The sequence below is a fragment of the Gobius niger genome, assembly GCF_951799975.1.
Source record: "Gobius niger genome assembly, chromosome: 24".
In the NCBI taxonomy this organism is placed as follows: domain Eukaryota; kingdom Metazoa; phylum Chordata; class Actinopteri; order Gobiiformes; family Gobiidae; genus Gobius; species Gobius niger.
Window position 1 is genome coordinate 1,318,649 of NC_136875.1, and position 18,771 is coordinate 1,337,419.

The 18,771-nt window shown below is 42.7% G+C and overlaps 3 protein-coding genes across 4 annotated transcripts; 1 reads left to right on the forward strand and 2 right to left on the reverse strand.

Annotated features, from left to right (window-relative positions):
• Positions 1-948: 948 nt before the first annotated feature.
• r3hcc1 (R3H domain and coiled-coil containing 1) lies at positions 949-7,606 on the reverse strand. Its single transcript, XM_079582266.1, has 8 exons — positions 7,442-7,606; positions 7,078-7,202; positions 5,976-6,113; positions 5,072-5,765; positions 3,429-3,604; positions 1,757-1,827; positions 1,593-1,688; positions 949-1,149 (listed from the first exon to the last, which is right to left on the reverse strand). The coding sequence occupies exons 3-8, from the start codon at positions 6,047-6,049 to the stop codon at positions 1,043-1,045; spliced, it is 1,218 nt and encodes a 405-aa protein (XP_079438392.1). The 5' UTR covers positions 6,050-6,113; positions 7,078-7,202; positions 7,442-7,606; the 3' UTR covers positions 949-1,042.
• Positions 7,607-8,052: 446 nt separating this feature from the next.
• On the reverse strand, positions 8,053-13,221 carry LOC306982357 (golgin subfamily A member 7-like). The gene is made up of 6 exons (XM_079582271.1): positions 13,164-13,221; positions 11,300-11,422; positions 10,072-10,224; positions 9,640-9,741; positions 8,811-8,868; positions 8,053-8,496 (listed from the first exon to the last, which is right to left on the reverse strand). The coding sequence occupies exons 1-5, from the start codon at positions 13,170-13,172 to the stop codon at positions 8,821-8,823; spliced, it is 435 nt and encodes a 144-aa protein (XP_079438397.1). The 5' UTR covers positions 13,173-13,221; the 3' UTR covers positions 8,053-8,496; positions 8,811-8,820.
• Positions 13,222-13,578: 357 nt separating this feature from the next.
• nosip (nitric oxide synthase interacting protein) lies at positions 13,579-18,318 on the forward strand. 2 transcript variants are annotated; one of them, XR_013794194.1, is made up of 5 exons: positions 13,579-13,646; positions 14,510-14,729; positions 16,155-16,594; positions 17,834-18,134; positions 18,169-18,307. XR_013794194.1 is itself a non-coding variant. In XM_079582283.1 (4 exons), exons 2-4 carry the CDS (start codon positions 14,526-14,528, stop codon positions 18,078-18,080), a joined length of 891 nt encoding a protein of 296 aa, XP_079438409.1. In that variant the 5' UTR covers positions 13,579-13,646; positions 14,510-14,525; the 3' UTR covers positions 18,081-18,318. The 2 variants fall into 2 exon arrangements, 1 of the variants encoding a protein (XP_079438409.1); XM_079582283.1 differs by having other exon boundaries at positions 17,834-18,318.
• Positions 18,319-18,771: the final 453 nt, after the last annotated feature.

Consider the following 18,771-nt stretch of genomic DNA (forward strand, 5'->3'; position numbering starts at 1 on the left):
TCGTTTCTCTCCTCAGACTGATGGTTCCAACCCCACAGAGCCATGTGAAAGAGTTGTTTTGTTTTTGTTTCGTTTGGCTCCGAGCCCTTGATTTTCAAAGGGCCGATGGAGTCTGCGCTGCATGTTGTTTGTGTGAGTGTGAAACGCTTCGGGAAATAAACGACTTCATGACCAGTGTGTGAGTTATTATCAGACAGGTCCATTAGTCCCAGTGTTCATTTTCACAACATATATTATTTTACTTTTAATCTTAGTCTTTTGACTAAAATTTAATTTAATTTTAGTCGAAATTTAGTCAAAAAAAACTTCTCAATTTTTGTCTAGTTTTAGTCGACTAAATTTAAGACTAATTTATTCGACTTTGCATTGATAATATTCATTATAATCATATTTAATGTTGTTCCTCTGCTTCATGGAGCTGCCCCACATGAACAAAGCTCAGAGCTGATCCTTTAACAGAGAATTTACATGATCTGAGGCTCTTTCAGACGCTCAATACAAGTTTGGATGATTTTAGTCTCTCCTTTTCATTTTTATTTAGTCTTATTTTAGTCGACTAAAATATCTGGACATTTTAGTCATAGTTTTAGTCTCATGAGAAACTTTTAATTTAGTTTTAGTCCAATTTTAGTCACAAAAATATCACTTTGACTAAAATTAAGACTAAATATTTTAGTCGACGAAATTAACACTGATTAGTCCCACGGAACCTTTTAACATTGACCGAGAATCACATGCAGTTACGCAGTGTACCTTTAACCAGAATGCGTACAGGTTGGCAGGTCTGCAGTGATGTCATCATTTTCAAAGAAATCTACACTTGAGGCCAGTTTGAATCTAATTTAATGCTTTTCGATCACCTTTTTAGGCCTTAGGTTTGGCAGTTTATCTGATCTTTCAGGCAAAAGGGTGAAAACCAGTGACCAGTCGATGCAGCAGATGTTTCATTTCTGTGGGTGAACAGACTCTTCTTCCTGCTGAAGTGTGTTTAAGCAGCGGGCGGGCATGCTAACCACTGTGCCACCGTACCTGCAGTGGTGCGTCAGTATCTCCTCCCTCGCGGCGCCTGCAGACCCAGAGCTCTGGTGACCATCCGACGAGCCACGGCCGAGTCTGTGCGCGGGCGCTCTTTCACCGGCTGCAAGAACTCTACACAACCAGACCACAGTCAGACTCCAGGCTCCCACGCCTCATTGTAGGGGGAAAACATGTCAGCACATTTGTTTTTCACCCAAACCTGGCTGTAAATACTGTTTAAGTGGCGCAGGCCCGCAGTTAGCTTTGCCCGTTAGCCTGTTAGCTTCTTCTTCGTGATTCCATTACTGTGGATTTGTGACTCCGACCCGGTGGCAGCGAAGTTGCAATTGCTTTTTTCTGGCCAGAGACACCGGGGGAGATGAAAGACCCCCCAATCATCCCATTAACACTTGTATTACCCCCAGAGGGACTACGGGAAGGACTTATTAAGATAAACAAGTTACTTCGTTCTGCTTTAACTGATCGGAAACTCACTGTAGTTGAGCACAAGTTGCGGAGTTAGCGAAAAGTTGCAAAAGACATTGCTAATTTTTGATATAGTTGTGGTAAAGCACCTGCTCGGTGGACAGCTTTGCCCTTGGCCTTCTTGCTGCCCTGGGACAGAGCACGGGCCTTCAGCAGAGGGTGGTTGATGGACAGGGCCTGCAGCGCTGGAACCAGAGACAGACCTTTGAGCATACGTCTGTGTGGCGTATATCAGAGACTGACTCACACTCACCTGCTGCCTGGCAGGAGAAGATGCCCAGAGCGTGTGTGTTGTCCACCCACTTGATCTTCATCCCGCCGTCACTGAAAAGGAAGTACTCTGTTCAAACGGGTTCACACTGGAGGTCGAGCGGATTTTTAATACCTAATTCCAAGCCTAATTTATTGAGTAATGGAGAAATTGATTTTTTTTACATTAATAAATGAAAAAGTCTTTGTAACTAATACGCCAACAAAATATAACCATTCATTTAGACCTGATTCGATCCTTATTCAGATTTTGTTGCTGAAAATATGGGAAATTTGGGGCATTTCCAGGCATAAATAACGCCTTATTTTTATATGAAAACATAAAATGACAGAAAACATGCAATACATTATTTTATTTTTTACATTGTTTTTACATTGTGAAGGGGGTTGGCATGGCCGACAGCCGATATACAGGCCAATATTTTAAGGCGAGACACTGCAGGTGAATAGGGAAAAAGTGTATATTAACAGATATCAATTTGAAGCTTTTGCTGTCGATCACTGGCATAAATGTGAGAAAAAAATACATTGCAAGTTTTCTGTCATTTTATCTTTTCATATAAGAACAAGGTGTTTTATGCCTAAAAATGCCCCAAATTTCCCATCTTTTCAGCGACGAAATCTGAATAATGGATAGAGCTACATTCAAATGTATGGTTTCATTTTATTGATGAATGAGTTTCCAAGACTTTCTCAGAGGGGATTTTGGATTTCTTGTTTAGTTTTAAAATAAGCAGTTTTTTAGTGGAAAAAAATGTAAAAATGTAATTTTCGCCTTATTTTTTGACATTCAAAACTCAATAAATGGGGTTTAGGGATTAAATAATAAAAAAATCCCTCTGAAAAAATCTTCCAAATATTGTTCAGTCCAAGGCTGGAAAATGTGAAGTCTTTAGGTCCGACTGACGTGGACATAGTGTCGCCACAATGACAGAAACATGTGTTTTGAGAAAAAGGGCCTTGAAATTGTGTTCTCCCATATAAGTCTATGGGAGAACATTGAATCAGCGCAATATTTAAACATGTTTTTGTGAAGATTAGGCATATTTTCTGTTTACAGGTGAAAGCTTGTATGTTCAGAGACCAATTTGGCCCAAAACCTGAAAACTGAAAAAAATGAGTTTTGCCTGTAGTGTCTCTCCTTAAGTGTTTTAATTTGAGGTCATTTTATTTTGAAATCTCTCAAACAGTCCATAGTTAAACATTTATAATTATAGTAAAGGTTTCAAACATAGAAATATATAGAAATATCTAATAGAGGTGGGGCAATAATGTTTATTTCTCAGGCCGATGACAATTATTGGGGATTTTGATTGGCCGATACTGTTGCACTGCTGATATTTTTTGAAAATGTCTGGTCTATAATTCTGTGTATGAAGCTTCTAAACGTGTCAGTGTTGAACTGTGACAGCAGGGGGCGCTGTCACAGCTTATTTGAAAGACAAACATCAGTCGATTCCGAAGCAAATAACGGTAAGTCTCTATCTATCCATATATGGTCAAGAAATTACACACCAAAGTTTACAACATAAAATATATCAACTGTGGCAAAATATTAGTAATAAAAATCTCACTCTGTTTGGTGTTTGAGGATGGACTGGAGTCTCAGAGGAACCTGGGGCCTCTGGTGTCGCCTGAGACTGGGGAGCGCTCACCTGTAGTCCGTGAAGGCGTCCAGCAGGTCCTCGGTTTTGAAGAGCGCGGGGAAGTTGTAGATCTCGATGACGTGGCTGAACTCCTCCGTCTGAACCGAGACCGAGTCAAAGGCAGAGAAGTCGCCGTGAACCGCGGAGACGCAGAAACTCACGCCGCCTTTCAGACACGCTCGGATCTGAGGACGGGAGATCACACGCACAATGTCAAAATGTTTTTCACAATCAAATGTAAACAATGGACAGAGCTTAGATTCAAATGTATGGGAAAAATCGGTCAAAATTCTAATTTCTCTGCTTTTTTTAGGTCAATAGATACAGGCGGCATCTCGTCATAGAAGGGGGCGTGGCTTCACCAAGGGGGAAAACGGACACAATTTTTCACTCTTTTTAGCCATTTTCTGGTGGAATATCAACTTATTTATCACATACAAATAAAGTCAAGTGTAAATCGGTTGTTCAGTAGAAGTGAAAAAACGGCAGTTGTAGCTAGCACTAGCTAACCGTTAGCATTAGCCTGATGCTAACATGTAGCATCATGTTAGCATTCTCCGTTTTTTTATGTATTTATGGGCTGTTGAACCACTTTGCTCCTCTCCATGTCTTTGTATCTTTATTTAGTAGAAACTATATTCATAATTCAGCATTTGTTAAAGTAGTTTTTGAATAATTAGAGAAAGTTCAAAATTGTTTTCCCCCTTAACTGTTTTCAAACATGACCATATATGGGCGATTCCAGAGATGCCGTCTGTATCTATGCTCAATATAATGCCAACAAACAAATGTCCCAACAGGGAATCATAAAGTATACCTTAAGTGACCCTTAATAGTTTCACTAATGCTTTAGTGATGCATTTACGTTGTGTGGTTTTCTGTTATTGTTCTGGGGCATGAGCTGGTGTTTGATCACGTTTCTGCGGCGTGGAGAGCCCCGCGTAGGGCTGCAAGGTTTCAACAACAACAAAATCTCAATTAGATATTTGTGGTCAAAATGGTGCAGCCCGAGCCCTGAGTGAGAGCGGGACCCTCAGTACATTCGCTTTCTTTCAGGACACGGACCGTGTTCAACTCACAGTGGGATAAAGAAAGTCTGTAATGAGAGCTTCAAAAGGACTTGAGGCGTGATGTAAAGGAAGAGATGCAAGATACCAGCCTCATCTGGGCCAACACTGTTGTTGCATCAGGCGGAAGATCGAGCCCTGAATCTGTCAGCCTTAAGTTATTGCGACATGCAGTTTTTGTATTCTATTGTCTTGGTACTTTGTGAGATGTTTGGTTCTATGAGGGCGACACCGGCCTCAGCACCAGACGGCAGACCTCATCACTTGTTTGCTGTGTGGTGACTTTATTTGGATCTGACAGAGTGGAACAAAATAAACCAGAATGGTCTAAAGCAGCGGTTCTCAATTGGCAGGTCGCGTCCCACAAGTTGGTCACAAGCTTTTCAGCTTTTCTGAGGCAACATTTCTTTAAATATTCATCAACTGAAGATTGTTACATAACTATAATTAAGTTGTAGCCATGATTTCAGTTTCAATGCTTATCTCATGGTTATTCAAAAATATATTTTTTTGCATTATACATAAATATTAAGGTCACAGCAGGTTCCAAGTCTTGCCAGCTGAGACCAATTGCCTAAGGCGTACCTCGTCACTGAGCTCCTCTGTGTCCGAGTCTGCGTCTGGGTTTTCTGTATCGCAGCTGTTTGGCCTTTCAGGACCTCCTCCAGGAACCCCACCAGGAACCTCTTCACATCCTCCTCTAGAAGTTCCTCCAGGGACCCCTCCTCTCTCCTCCTGTGTCAGGGCGGCCATGTTCCCAATGTCTTCGTCCCAAATCTCCACGTCTGGTCCATTTACTGAGTTCTCTGCAGCATTTAGCTCCTCTTCTGCGTTGTTCACAGTCTCCTCCGTGCTTCCAAAAGGCCTACAGTCCTCCTCTGCCCCTCCACAGTCCTCCTCTGCCCCTCCACAGTCCTCCTCTGCCCCTCCACAGTCCTCCTCTGCCCCTCCACAGTCCTCCTCTGCCCCTCCACAGTCCTCCTCTGCACCTCCACAGTCCTTCTCTGCCCCTCCACAGTCCTCCTCTGCCCCTCCACAGTCCTCCTCTGCCCCTCCACAGTCCTTCTCTGCCCCTCCACAGTCCTCCTCTGCCCCGCCACAGTCCGGCAGCGCTGTCTCCTTCAGCCGCTCCCTCACGGCGCGGGGCAGGAACAGCGGCTGGTCCGGGCGTCGCGGGCCTCGGGGTTTCGTCGGGCTGCGTTTGGGTTTTGAATCTCGACGTTCCTTCCTTTCGTCGTTGCAAAAACTCTCAGGGTCACTGTCCTCCTTCGCCTCCGCCCTGAGAGAAAGAGGAGGAACATCGGGGAAAGGAAGACATTTATCAGGCGCCAGTCACAAAACCAGACACAAATCTCTAAACTGACACAGCAGGATAAGTCTATGTTTCACCTGCAGCGTCAGATTTGACCCGATTGTGTGTGGGAGTAAGATACTGTTCTCCTTTAACTCGAAGGATTGCTGATTTGCGTGTAATAGATGTATTATTGACCTGATGTCAAAGAAGCAGACGGCCGTCCTGCGGCTCCAGCTCTCGCCCACAGAGAAGGAGCAGAGCTGGGGCATGTCCTCCACCGTCCTGTGGATCAGGTACCGGAGGCGGCTCGGGAGCGGAGGGAACACCAGCACCCTGGACACACATGACATCATAACATCAACACTCAGTGTGCACGTGCAACACTCATACTATATTACATTTAGGCTTGACTTGCAGCTGATGTTTTTGGTCCTCAAGTCTTTTGTCTAAGTCTCCTCTAGTAAAGGGGGGGTATTATGCTAAATCGACTTTTTCAAGCTTTTCATCATGTTATTCTGTCACTCCCTCATTAAAAACATGGCTGAAGTGTTGCCTTGGCACATTCACGTATTTTTGAGTAATCTGTAAAAACTCTGATGGCGGCCATTTTAGGGATAGGTTTGCCTGAGTCCTCCTAGGAACGCCCCCACCTCCTGGAGACGCCTCCGAGCTTTCGTCACCAGCCGAGTAACCAACCACTGCTCCTCAGCAGAACCCCCTCCCCACTGATGCCACAGACAGCGTGTGGAGGGGGCGTGTCTAAAGGCTCAGAGGTTCTTAAAGAGACAGAGGCCTATTTCAAGACATTCACTACAGCCATTTTGAGAGAGACATTTTATACAAGGCAGTTATTCTAATTTACTGCATTTACAGACCAACAGAAGGTTTGTCTATATGTCTGTGAAAGGCGCTATATAAATAAAGATCTTCTTCTTCTTCTTCTTCTTCTTCTTCTTGTCATCATTGTAGTGTGATATAGACTGGTGCTATGGGACTGAAAAAAGCAGAATACCCCCTCTTTAAAGGTTTACAATGGCTTTAATAAAAACATGTATTAAATAGCTGTTGATAATAAGCTCTGAATAATAATCAGGAGCATCCTCAGGGCTGCGTTTACAAGTCTTGAGTGATTTGTCGATTTTAGATCTGACTTAATTAAGCACAGTGTCATTATTTAACAGTGGTATACTTTAAGCTGGTTTAGAACCTCACCTAAGTAAGACAACTTCATCGTCGTCAGGTTTCGATTTCGGACATTTTAGTGCTTTATAACTATGTTAAAGTTGGGGACACGAACCTGTTCCACTGGTTCTCCTGCTGAAGCGCCTCCAGCTCCTCCAGAACCAGGTGCACGAACTCATTCTCGTGTTTGGGGAGATAAACACCGTCAATACATGGAAACGCCAGCGTGAAGACCAAGCCCTGAGGAAAGAAAAGCGCACATTATCCTCCACAAATGTGTTCATGACTAACGACAACATGACTTTTGTTATTATCTGCCATGCTAGTCAACACCATTACATAGAAATGACTGTTTCAAAACGCCTCACCCAAGCTCCACCATTTCACGTTGTTTTTAAAATCATTAATAACACATGCACAAAATACCACCATTTATTTCATTACTTATATATATTTTTTATTATTATTAAATGACGTACTTTTTAATTTCCCACAGCACGTTTAAACTGGCCTGGTCACCGTTAAGTTTGAGCCCTAAAAAATAAGAAAAATTGCAAAATACACCCCGGACTTTGAGGAGTTAGCCGCTAGCATCACAGTATCAGGACACGGTTCCTCGAGTGTTTCCGGTCTGGGATTTTCACAATAAAACCAAGAAATAAAAAATAAAAAATATTCTTCTTCTAACCCATTGAAAACGTTTATCAATTTTATAATGTTTAAGCATGTTATTTAGCATGATTTCGCTCTTTTTTAATGAATTAGAAAATATAATATATAGCCAACTTAATTTTATAATTTTATTAATGTTTTTTATTGTACACATATTAACTTCGACTATCAAATAGAAATCGTTAGCCACATAGCATAACTGCCTAGTCATTTTATGTGTTTCCTATAAAAAGTCTTTTTACATGTTTTCCAAAATCAAAACAAAAATGAGTTAGGCAATTATGCTATGTGGCTGACGAAATGTTTCTCATTTGCTGGAAAAACAAAACTACTGCCTAATTTTTTTGGAAGAAACATTTATTTACACAATAAACGATGACACTTTGGTTAATCAAACAAAAAAGGGGGAAAAAAAGCACAGTAGAAAAGTTTAACTTGTAGACGTTAAGGTTATGTGGGATTTTAATGACTTTGAAGTGAAAGAAAAGCACTTAAGGAATGACAACCAAAATTAGGCGTAATAAACATAAAATGATTTTAAAAAGGATATGAATTACAACAAAGTACTGTGTGTTAAAAGACATATTCATGAGCATCATTTTTGTCACATTCATGCACAGATAATGAATGATTTTTGTTGAAATACAAGCAAAAACGTACTATTTGTGAGTCACAAAACAAAGTTAAAATCAGCCCAAGAGGGAGATGGTGTTGTGTTTGAAGCCAAAGATAGAACAAACATTATGTGAGGAGAAAAAAATATAAATAATACAGTTCAGGATCCAAGTCTATGTACATCTGTTTCAGTGAAGCACCGTCCCAACTCGATGACACCCAAAAGATGGCGCCGTCTTTCTGCAGCCTGGAGGGAGAGAGGTTTGTGTGTCAGAGAAACAGACAGTCAGGTAGTGTGGGAATTTGGATTTGTTGCAACATTTAAGTTTTAGTCCTGAATATTTACATTTACTTCAAGTTTGTACCTTAAGCAGGAAGAATCCCGAGTCTGAACAGATTTCATGAAAGTTACTAGGCCTACAGAAGATCAGAGTGTGTTCTGACAGGAGGGGGCGTGGCATCACGATGGTGGCTCTCCATTGTGATGTTGCTCGTCCATCGGAACAACCCAAGTACAATGGCTTGTGTTTGAAATGTAACTGAAAGGAATGGCTGTCTTACCTCGTCCTCTTTATCTGCTGGAGCCGATGCTTCTGTCTTCAAAGATGGTGATTTCAAGCTGAGTTTAAAGTTAGGGGAATTACCAAAATAAGAAACGTCGCTGCTTTAGCCACTCTTCCTCAGCCACTATTTAGCCCATCTTTAGCCACTATATAGCCGCTCTCTAGTCTCTCTCTCTGGTCCCTCTCTCTCTCTTTCTGGTCCCTCTCGCTCTTGGCACCTCTCTCTGGCCCCCCTCTCTCTCTCTCTCTCTCTCTGGCCCCTCTCTCTCTCTCTCTCTGGCCCCTCTCTCTCTCTCTCTCTCTCTGGCCCCTCCCTCTCTCTCTCTCTGGCCCCTCTCTCTCTCTCTCTCTGGCCCCTCTCTCTCTCTCTGGCCCCTCTCTCTCTCTCTCTGGCCCCTCTCTCTCTCTCTCTCTCTCTCTCTCTCTGGCCCCTCTCTCTCTGGCCCCTCCCTCTCTCTCTCTCTGGCCCCTCTCTCTCTCTCTCTCTCTCTCTCTCTGGCCCCTCTCTCTCTGGCCCCTCTCTCTCTCTCTCTCTGGCCCCTCTCTCTCTCTCTCTCTCTCTCTCTCTGGCCCCTCTCTCTCTGGCCCCTCTCTCTCTCTCTGGCCCCTCTCTCTCTCTCTCTCTCTCTCTCTCTCTCTCTCTCTCTCTCTCTCTCTCTCTCTCTCTGGCCCCTCTCTCTCTCTCTCTGGCCCCTCTCTCTCTGGCCCCTCCCTCTCTCTCTCTCTGGCCCCTCTCTCTCTCTCTCTCTCTCTCTCTCTCTGGCCCCTCTCTCTCTGGCCCCTCTCTCTCTCTCTCTGGCCCCTCTCTAGTCCAGTGTGAAGGATACCACCCGCAGCCCCCTCTCGATGGGGTCTGTGAGCAGAAGTCCTCGTGGCGCGTAGATCTTCTCGTTCTGATCCTTGATGTATCTTGAAATCTTCTTCAAAACCTGGAACCAACACAGAAATGAGCAGCGATTATCGTCTCACACGCCGCGGTCATAAATGCTTAACCACAGTGAATACTCTGATATCAGTGTGTGCAGCTCGCAGTAAAGTAAAGACGGCATTTGTATACTAAAACATTTACTAATTAATCGCAAACCCGACTCTTAAATGCAGTTAATTATTGCCAATATCAAATAGTTGTTAATTGTGATTATTATTATATAGAGGTGAAGTAGACGGATGAAGACACGGTAGGGAACTATAAAGTGAGAGTCTCGTGTGTATGACATTCAGTACAATACAGGGTATGGGGATGATGTCACGGGCCGCACCTTCTCGTAGTGCGTCTCCAGACACAGGAACACGGTGTAGGCGGTGAGACAGGCCAGGCAGCCCTCCAGGTACGAGCGGCCCCCGAGCTTCTCCGCCTCGGCGTAAAGGTTATTCAGCGTCTGCATCGTCTCCTCGAACTGCTGCTTGTCCACCTGCAACACCGACGCCACAGTCACGAGAGCGGAATGAAGCTTTCAAACCATCATTCACACATATTACAGATGTACTTTTGGCAAAAGCAAAAAAAGTCAATCTAATGCTTTTTAAATAACACGCTTTACGCATAAAAACGGCCACAATGTCCTGTATTTTCAGCCAGGAAATCAGAATAATGGACAAAGCCAGGTTTAAATGATTGGTTTGATCTTGTGACATATTAGTTGCAAAGATTTTCTCAGGGATTTCGGATCTTGATTAGTGTTTGAATAAACTAGTTATTAAAAGGGACGATAAGTAGTTTTAAAAAAATATGTATTTTCCTCCCCCTACATGTCCTAATGTGTAGAATGAGCTCAGATCAATGGCCACTGGCTGCTCTGCTTTGTGACAACACTAGAGGCCGCCATTGCTCCGTCATTGCTGTAGTACCTCCATATAGCCCCCATTGGAAAGCATTGCACTTTAGATACGTTAAAAACTTTAAAGTCTTGTTTCGAATTTTCTTAAACTTTCTACAGCTAGATATTCCTCCTGTGATAACACTGGGTTAGTTACAATTAAAGGCTGTTTTTTGTAAGAAACATTTTCAAAATATGGTACTAATGAGGGCCGAACTACACGTCACACACGGGCCGAGTCGAAAGTGAAGATCCCGCCCTTATGCCCTATTTAGGAACATGCTTCATCAAAGCTGGGGAGGGGGAGTAATGACGGTCTATTAATATAATATGTCTATTGCTCAGACCCGTTCACCACAACTGCCTCTAAAATCCTGCACCGTCACCCAAAAAGTTGTTACTTCGGGTCTGAAGTGCCGTCATGCACGAGCTTAATATAAGGTGCAGTTACACATATGACCTGAGGTGGCAGTAGTGAGTATAAAATGGCCAACTTGCATCTAGCCCATTTAAGTGGAAAAAATATGAAGAATTTTTTTTAAAATTTAATCTAATTTCTGTTGGGATTTTTTTTGGTCCATTTTTTCTCTCACATTAAGACGTTAAAGAAATAGACCACAGCGTCCTGATATAAAGGTGCAGGATTTAAGTGGACGGTTGTGAGTCTCACCCGTGACTCGAGCTCTGACGGCAGCTTGGTGTGGAAACGGCAGAAGGTCCCTGAGCCGTAGTCCCTCTGAATGAAGATTTTGGAGGAGGCCGGAGGAGTCTGCAGCTCCTGGAGGCTGTGGGTCTGAGGAACAAATCAAAATCAGGAATTACAGACAATTTTAAACTATCATTTGATTCCGAAAACTGTGATGAAAATCTGCAGATATTTTGGTGGATACATAAAAACTCAAGAAAAATGAAAAGGGAGCAGTATAATCTAATCCAGACACAATATTTCAATGGCTCAAACTTAACAAGTAAATGCATTTATTATGTCTTAAGTTTTGCCAACATTTGATTATGCAGAGGAGTTTGGGACGACGTTTTGGTAGTTTTTACATGATCTCATTTTATGCTTTAAAGGAATAGGCCACCATTTTTACATACCGAGAATTGTTCTTACCTTAGTTTTGACGTGTTTGACGTATTATTACACCTTACAATATAGTTCCCTCTTTTATCCGCTTAGAAAATCCACATTGTTTAATTTTGTGTAATTATACTTTGTAGTGGAACACTTCACTAACCATATTTAAATAGGGAAAACGTGGAAGAGCTTGGTAGCTTCTATCTTGACCTGTTTTGGAGCTATAGAGGAGAGAGGGAGAGGCTAAATGCTAACGCCGTCTGCGCTGTGTTTACGTGACTGAAGATCAGACAGGTCCTAAAGAACTCGTCAAAGCTCAGGTAAGAACATATCTCAGTATGTAAAAACGGTGGCCTGTTCCTTTAAAGTGACCTATAAAGTAGTGACTTAGATAAGATAAAATAGCCTTTATTGATCTCAATATGGAGAAATGTACTTGTTACACTCAGCTATAGAGTTCAGGAAAGGCCACAGTTTTTGCAGCTGTTAGCATACATTTCCATAGACTAACATTAGCTAAAAACAGTATAAAAAGTGGAGAAAATAGCCATGGAACAGCTCCGTTAGCCGCTGAGTTACTGCTGGTAAAAACATCTAACTCACTGTGGTGTCCAAGTGTTTTAATGTGAACAATAATTCCAGTATTTTAACTTTTAAAATCTACATTAGTTTACAATTGCTGCTAATCCCATAATGCTTAGCGATATGACGTCACATTCCCGAACTCTATTAGAAACACTCAGGGTGTGCAAATAGGCACAATTCTTTTAATGACTACGGATAATAAATCACAAAAGCCGGTAACTTTAGACACAGAGGCAAACGATAATACACCACAGAGAGTCTATGCTAAACTCTGAACATTATTATTATTATTGTATTGAGATATTCGGGTTTAAATGTTGTTTTTTGTTCCGCGACTGCTGTTATTACGTCACGGAATATTTTACCTGTGGGTGGAGAAGTGCGTCTAAATCTCTCTCATGTGACTTCATTACTCTCTAAACGTCACATTAGTATTAGTTTTAGTGTCAGTTTTAGTATTAGTCTTATTAACACAAAACCCTGAGCAGCGCCTCCCTGTGTACAGTCGGCGGTACTGCAGCGTGAAGCATCGGGCAAACCAGAACCAAAATGAACTCACATTTTAGGTCATATTCGGGAACAACAGCTTTTAAACGCGCATCATTATCGAGTCAACAAGTTTAATCAATAAAACGCCATCTAAATGACGGTATTAAACGCACAGATGCGGTTTACTGGGGCATTTAAAGCCTCCGACTGATGCTAATAACACGTAGCTTGCGTCGGTTGAAGCGTCAGCGCAGAGAAAACATGTCAGAATTTAATATTTTCACAGGACAATTAACGAGATAACGATGAAACATAATTAAGGATCCGTGTACGTGTATTCACCCAAAAAAGCAGACAAGAAATAACATTTAAAAAGGCAAACCTCGGCCATGATCGAGACTTCGCCTCATCCGACGCTGACTTCCGCCTCACGAGAACATCATTTCCGCGATTTTCCAAGACATACAAAATAAAATTACACATTTTGTTAGGAGGATAGAAAAAACATACAATGACAAATAAAATAAAAATAATAATAATAATAATAATACAAATAATGGCCTATCCAATTTGATTGTATCGTTTAATATTCTGTTTTGTATCTTTTGGCATTTTTAGTTGCACCATAGGAAATAAGAATAATGGACAAAGCCAGGTTTAAATGATTGGTTTGATCTTGTGACATAATAGCTGTTGGAAGTTTATCAAATGTGCTTTAAGGTTGATTAAAAAGTGATAAAGTTGCAGCGTGTTTCCCCTCGTGGCCGATAGAGGGCGGAGTACTGTAGAACACACGGCGCGAGACACGGAGAAGAAAAGCGCAGGAGAAGCGAGTGAGGAACTCTGGCATTTATCTTTATATCCGGTAAAATATCACTCTCATTCAGAGTTTTGATCTACTGAATTCGATGGATGTTGTAAATTGAATCGCGCGGATTCGAGAACGAGAAAAGTCCTCATGAAAATGCTCAAAACGTGCCGCTTATGGACATTGTTTGGGTTAGTGTTAGCTGTTAGCCATTAGCTTCCGTCCATCAGCGCCCACTGTTTCTGTTTAGCTTCATACTTTTTCGATAAATTAGAGCGTCAAAGTGATTATTTTAAACTTTTAAATTGATTTCAATAGATTTTTTTGTTGATGCAAACTCTGGGATTGCTTTTTAAACACACGACAGTTTGCTGAAGACAAAGTTGTCCCAGTTTGTAGCTCTTTTTGCTATGGGGACATTTTTAAGCAGCAAATTAATACAATGCAGGTTTTTTAATACAAGTAATAACAAGTGGGAAGAATTATGCGATTTATTTTATTAATGCAAATAAATTTAATTTAAGCTGGCACATAATTAAAGTTTCTTGAAAAAACAGTGACATTACTCAACTACTTTACTGCATAATTTTGTCAAAAAGTTCAATTATTAAGAAAAAGGAAGCAATGACTGAAATAATACTCCCATTTTTGCTCAAGTCTGTCCAATTTCCTTTTGAATATTGACGTTTTCCCACATTCCTCTGTTTGACTCCTCTGTTTGTCTCTGTCTGTCTCTGTTTGACTCCTCTGTTTGTCTCTGTTTGACTCCTCTGTTTGTCTCTGTTTGACTCCTGTTTGTCTCTGTGTTCATGGCATTAGAAAGCATACATTCTGCTGTAGAAACCCTGACACACAGAAATCCTTGAAATCTCACCAGTTTTCAGCTCAGCACAAAATAACTCTGTTTTCCCCGTGTCCAGTTGAATTCCCGCAGCCATGACACGTCACGGTAAGAACTGCACGGCGGGGGCCGTTTACACGTACCATGAGAAGAAGAAGGACACGGCGGCCTCCGGTTACGGCACACAGAGCGTCCGTCTGGGCAAAGACGCCATCAAGGACTTCGACTGCTGCTGCCTGTCTCTGCAGCCGTGCAAAGACCCTGTGGTGACGCCCAACGGCTTCCTCTACGAGAAACAGGTACGGACTGGAAGAGTTTCTTTGAATGGTTCGGTATTATAAGATAAGATAAGATAATCCTTATGATATCGCTGCAAGTCAAAACCTGGTCATTGCTGAGATTTTGATCTAGTTTTCTCTGGGGCGAAACTATTCAAATAGTCAACAACTGTTTTGGTTATCGATTAATCGTTTTCGGGTTCACACAGACTCAAATAGAGCAAAAATAACATGAAATTGTATTTTTGATGAAAACCTACTTTGTTTTTATAGTTGTGTATGTAGTGTTTTGTACAGGGTAAATTTCATGAATGTCTGTCTGTGTCTCATCCAATCAGAAAGCAGAATTGGCCCCAAGAGCCTCGTACAAACATTCACTTAAAGTTTACTCCATCAACATGTGCTCAAGCTTTAGCTAGAGAGTGCCTCTAGTGCTTGTTGGCGGCTATATATTGGCCGCACTGTCATATTGGCCGCAGGGTTCAATGCGTGGGAATAAAGTAGCGGCTTATAGGCCGGAAATTACCGTAATCGTAAAAATAATCGATAGATTAATCGATTACAAAATAATCGTTAGTTGCAGCCCTGGTTTTCTCCTTTACGACTTAGTTTTTTTGTTTGTTTGTTTTTTTCACATTTTTGTTGAATTTTTATTTGACAATAACAGACATAAAAGACAAACTTATACATTCCACAAACAAAAATGACAATGGACAACATAGGGAGGGAAAGGAGGGGTAGGTTGGACAGAGTACAACTTACAAATGCCCTAAAAAGACAAAACACACCTTCCCACATATTGACGCCATACCTGTCAACAAGACAAGACGGACAAATCATCATGCAAACATTCATAATTTGCTTAACTTATTTTCACATTTTCCATAAAGGCCATGAATTCCATATATTTGTTTGTTTTAGTGCAGACCATACTAAGTTAAATATGTTAGGGTGCTCTTCGCTCAAGTCTCCGAGCGCTAGAGCTGCTCGTTCCATGGAGAGAAGATCCAAGTATTCTCCCAGCCATTTATCAAGCTGAAAACTATTTTGTTTCCGCACCGTCTTAGTTTTAATGTCAGAGCAAATATTAAACTTACGGTAAAGAAAGAGTTTGGTGTTTTATGACATTTTATGATCTCACTCGCAGTAGATTTCCAGGAAGTAATTACAACATGGCTGCGTCGCTCCCTGGTCTTTCCCACGCTTATTCATTCATAAATACTGACCCGTTTGGTATCCATGTGTAGCACGAAAGACTGGCTATAATCCACATATGGTCATTTCCTTTGTGGGATACAGCAGCAGCAGCTTAAGACAAGAGAAATATACACAGGGCGCATGTGCAGACAAAGAGACAAGACATCTAAATATATCTCTATATTTAGTTTGACTGGAAGCAATGGAGCGATGGGTTTTTCCTTTTGAATAATATCTGATTTTCTGCAGGCCATCCTGGAGTTCATCCTGCACCAGAAGACAGAGTTCGCCAAGAAGATGAAGGCGTACGAGAAGCAGAAGCAAACGCTGAAGAGCACGGGCCAGAGCGAGTCCAAGTCGGCCGAGAAGGAGAAGGCGGAGAAGTTCAAGACGAGCGAGAGCAACATCGTGTCCAAGCCCATCAACCCGTTCGCCTCCCGGGAGGAGCAGAAGGCGGCGGGAGAGCGCCCGGGCGACGTGAGCGTGGCGGGCTCCAGCAAAAGCCTGCCCAGCTTCTGGATCCCGACGCTGACTCCAGAGGCCAAGCCCGCGCTGCTGAAGAAGCCCAGTAAGGCCGTGCTGTGCCCCATGTCGGGACATCCCATCAAGATGAACCAGCTGACTGCAGTGCGCTTCACGCCGCTCGACCCCAGCCTGGAGCGGGTCCAGCTGCTGAGCCGGCAGGAGCGGTGAGTGACGGCTCTTACACTCTGAGGAATAGTTAAAGGTGCGTTTGGTGAATCCAGTGGGTGCTTGGAGGATTGGCATGACCTCTATAAGGCTCCAGGATCAATTGTTTTTTCCGCCGTATTTCAGCTCAATTTGAACGTCCTCCGGAGCGAGTGGCTGCGTCAGGTCACGTGTGAAGAAATGTATGTATATTCAGCAGGTCCAGTTCATCACTAATAGCTACGATTGCAGACTCACTTTAAAGGAATAGGCCACCGTTTTTACATACTGAGATATGTTCTTACCTTAGCTTTGACGAGTTCTCGAGCGGATAAAAGGGGGGACTATATTGTAAGGCGTAATAATACCAGGAGTAATTTGGCATCCGCACTGTAAAGTGAAGATTACTGCGCGGATTTCGAACTACTCCTGGTATTATTACGCCTTACAATATAGTCCCCCCTTTTATCCGCTTAGAAAATCCACATTGTTTAATTGTGTGTATTATACTTTGTAGTGGAACACTTCACGTAACCATATTTAAATAGGGAAAACGTGGAAGAGCTTGGTAGCTTCTATCTTGACCTGTTTTGGAGCTATAGAGGAGAGAGGGAGAGGCTAAATGCTAACGCCGTCTGCGCTGTGTTTACGTGACTGAAGGCACAGGTGAAGATCAGACAGGTCCTAAAGAACTCGTCAAAGCTAAGGTAAGAACATATCTCAGTGTGGAAAAACGGTGGCCTATTCCTTTAACAAGCTGTGAGGGAGCGTGAGGTCCAAGTTGATGATGACCCGGTCGCGTATGAGAGAGAACCACGTTGGAAAGGGAGAGAGAGACGGGGGGAGAAAAGGCACAATGTTTCAGAGAGAAATGTGAGGTGTAGCCGTGACAGAGGTGTCAAACAACACATAATCACATTGGGACGCGTCGGGCCGCACGACCTTAACCAGGGCTGGGCCCGGGGGGCACTGGGGGTGCCAGGCTCAAGCTGAGGGTGGCCGTGGCCCCCCCTGACCCCCACGTAGCCACGCCACTGTGTATGTGTATACATAATACATACATACATGCTATGACACCTGCAGTGGCGCCTATGGCCTCTAGGGGTATGAGTTAGTATCTTTGGTTTAAACGTCAGAGTAAAAACACTGGGCAGATATCTTGATGTTTGGGATCAGCAGCAGGTGATGTAAATCTCTTGAACTCATGAGTGCGTAGGAAGGTCACATAAATAAGTGATACCGTTGGTCTCCTCGTGCAGGTACGTGTGCGCTGTGACGCGGGACGTGCTGGGGAACAGCGTGCCGTGTGCCGTGCTCAGGCCGTCGGGCGCCGTGGTGACGCAGGAGTGCGTGGAGAGGCTCATCAGGCCCGACATGACGGACCCAGTGAGCGGAGACAAGCTGACTGACAGAGACATCATCTACCTGCAGCGCGGAGGCACAGGCTTCGCCGGGTCAGGGGTGGACCTGAGGGCCAAGGAGGCGCGGCCCGTCATGCAGGCGTAACGCAGCAGACACTTCAGGATTACAGCCATTATTCAGCTCCATTCTTTATTAAAGGTTTTGTTAAAAGTGCATTATCTGGAAAAGGAAGTTGATATTAGTGCGTATTTAAGCTTTCAGTGATCCTCCATCATGGTGGCCTCTACAACGCTTTAGGAGTTTCTCTGCTGATGTAGCGTTCTCCATGGTAACGCATACATTCCATCCTGAAAACCTGGGGCGGTCAGGATGGAAAATAACCAGTTTGTATATATTAATTGATCCAACAGTAGAATGTGAGACACGCTCACTGTTAGTGAGTTAGTGGTTTATTCCTTCTTAGTCTCGTATCTCAGTCTGGATCAGGTCATTTCTTTGAAACGTTGTGTTGTTTTGCCGTGTTAGCTTTGTTTTCTCCATTCATTCCCTGGGTTTAGTGGTTAGCATTCACTGTATCACTGTCCAATGTTCAGTAAATATTGGTCATGTGTTTAAAAGTGCAGAAATACTGTTTTAAAGGAAACAAATGTTATATTTTAAGTACTTAAATGTGCTTTGACAGAGGAAAATCCATGAACAAATGGAGCTAAAGTCTAACCTTCCTATAAAACTGAAATAACATGTCAGATTTGTTTTTTCAAATAAGGTCAAACACAATTTCTTAAAGAGTCATGAAATAACTCAACATTGCACTGGGTTAGAAGGACCAGTCACA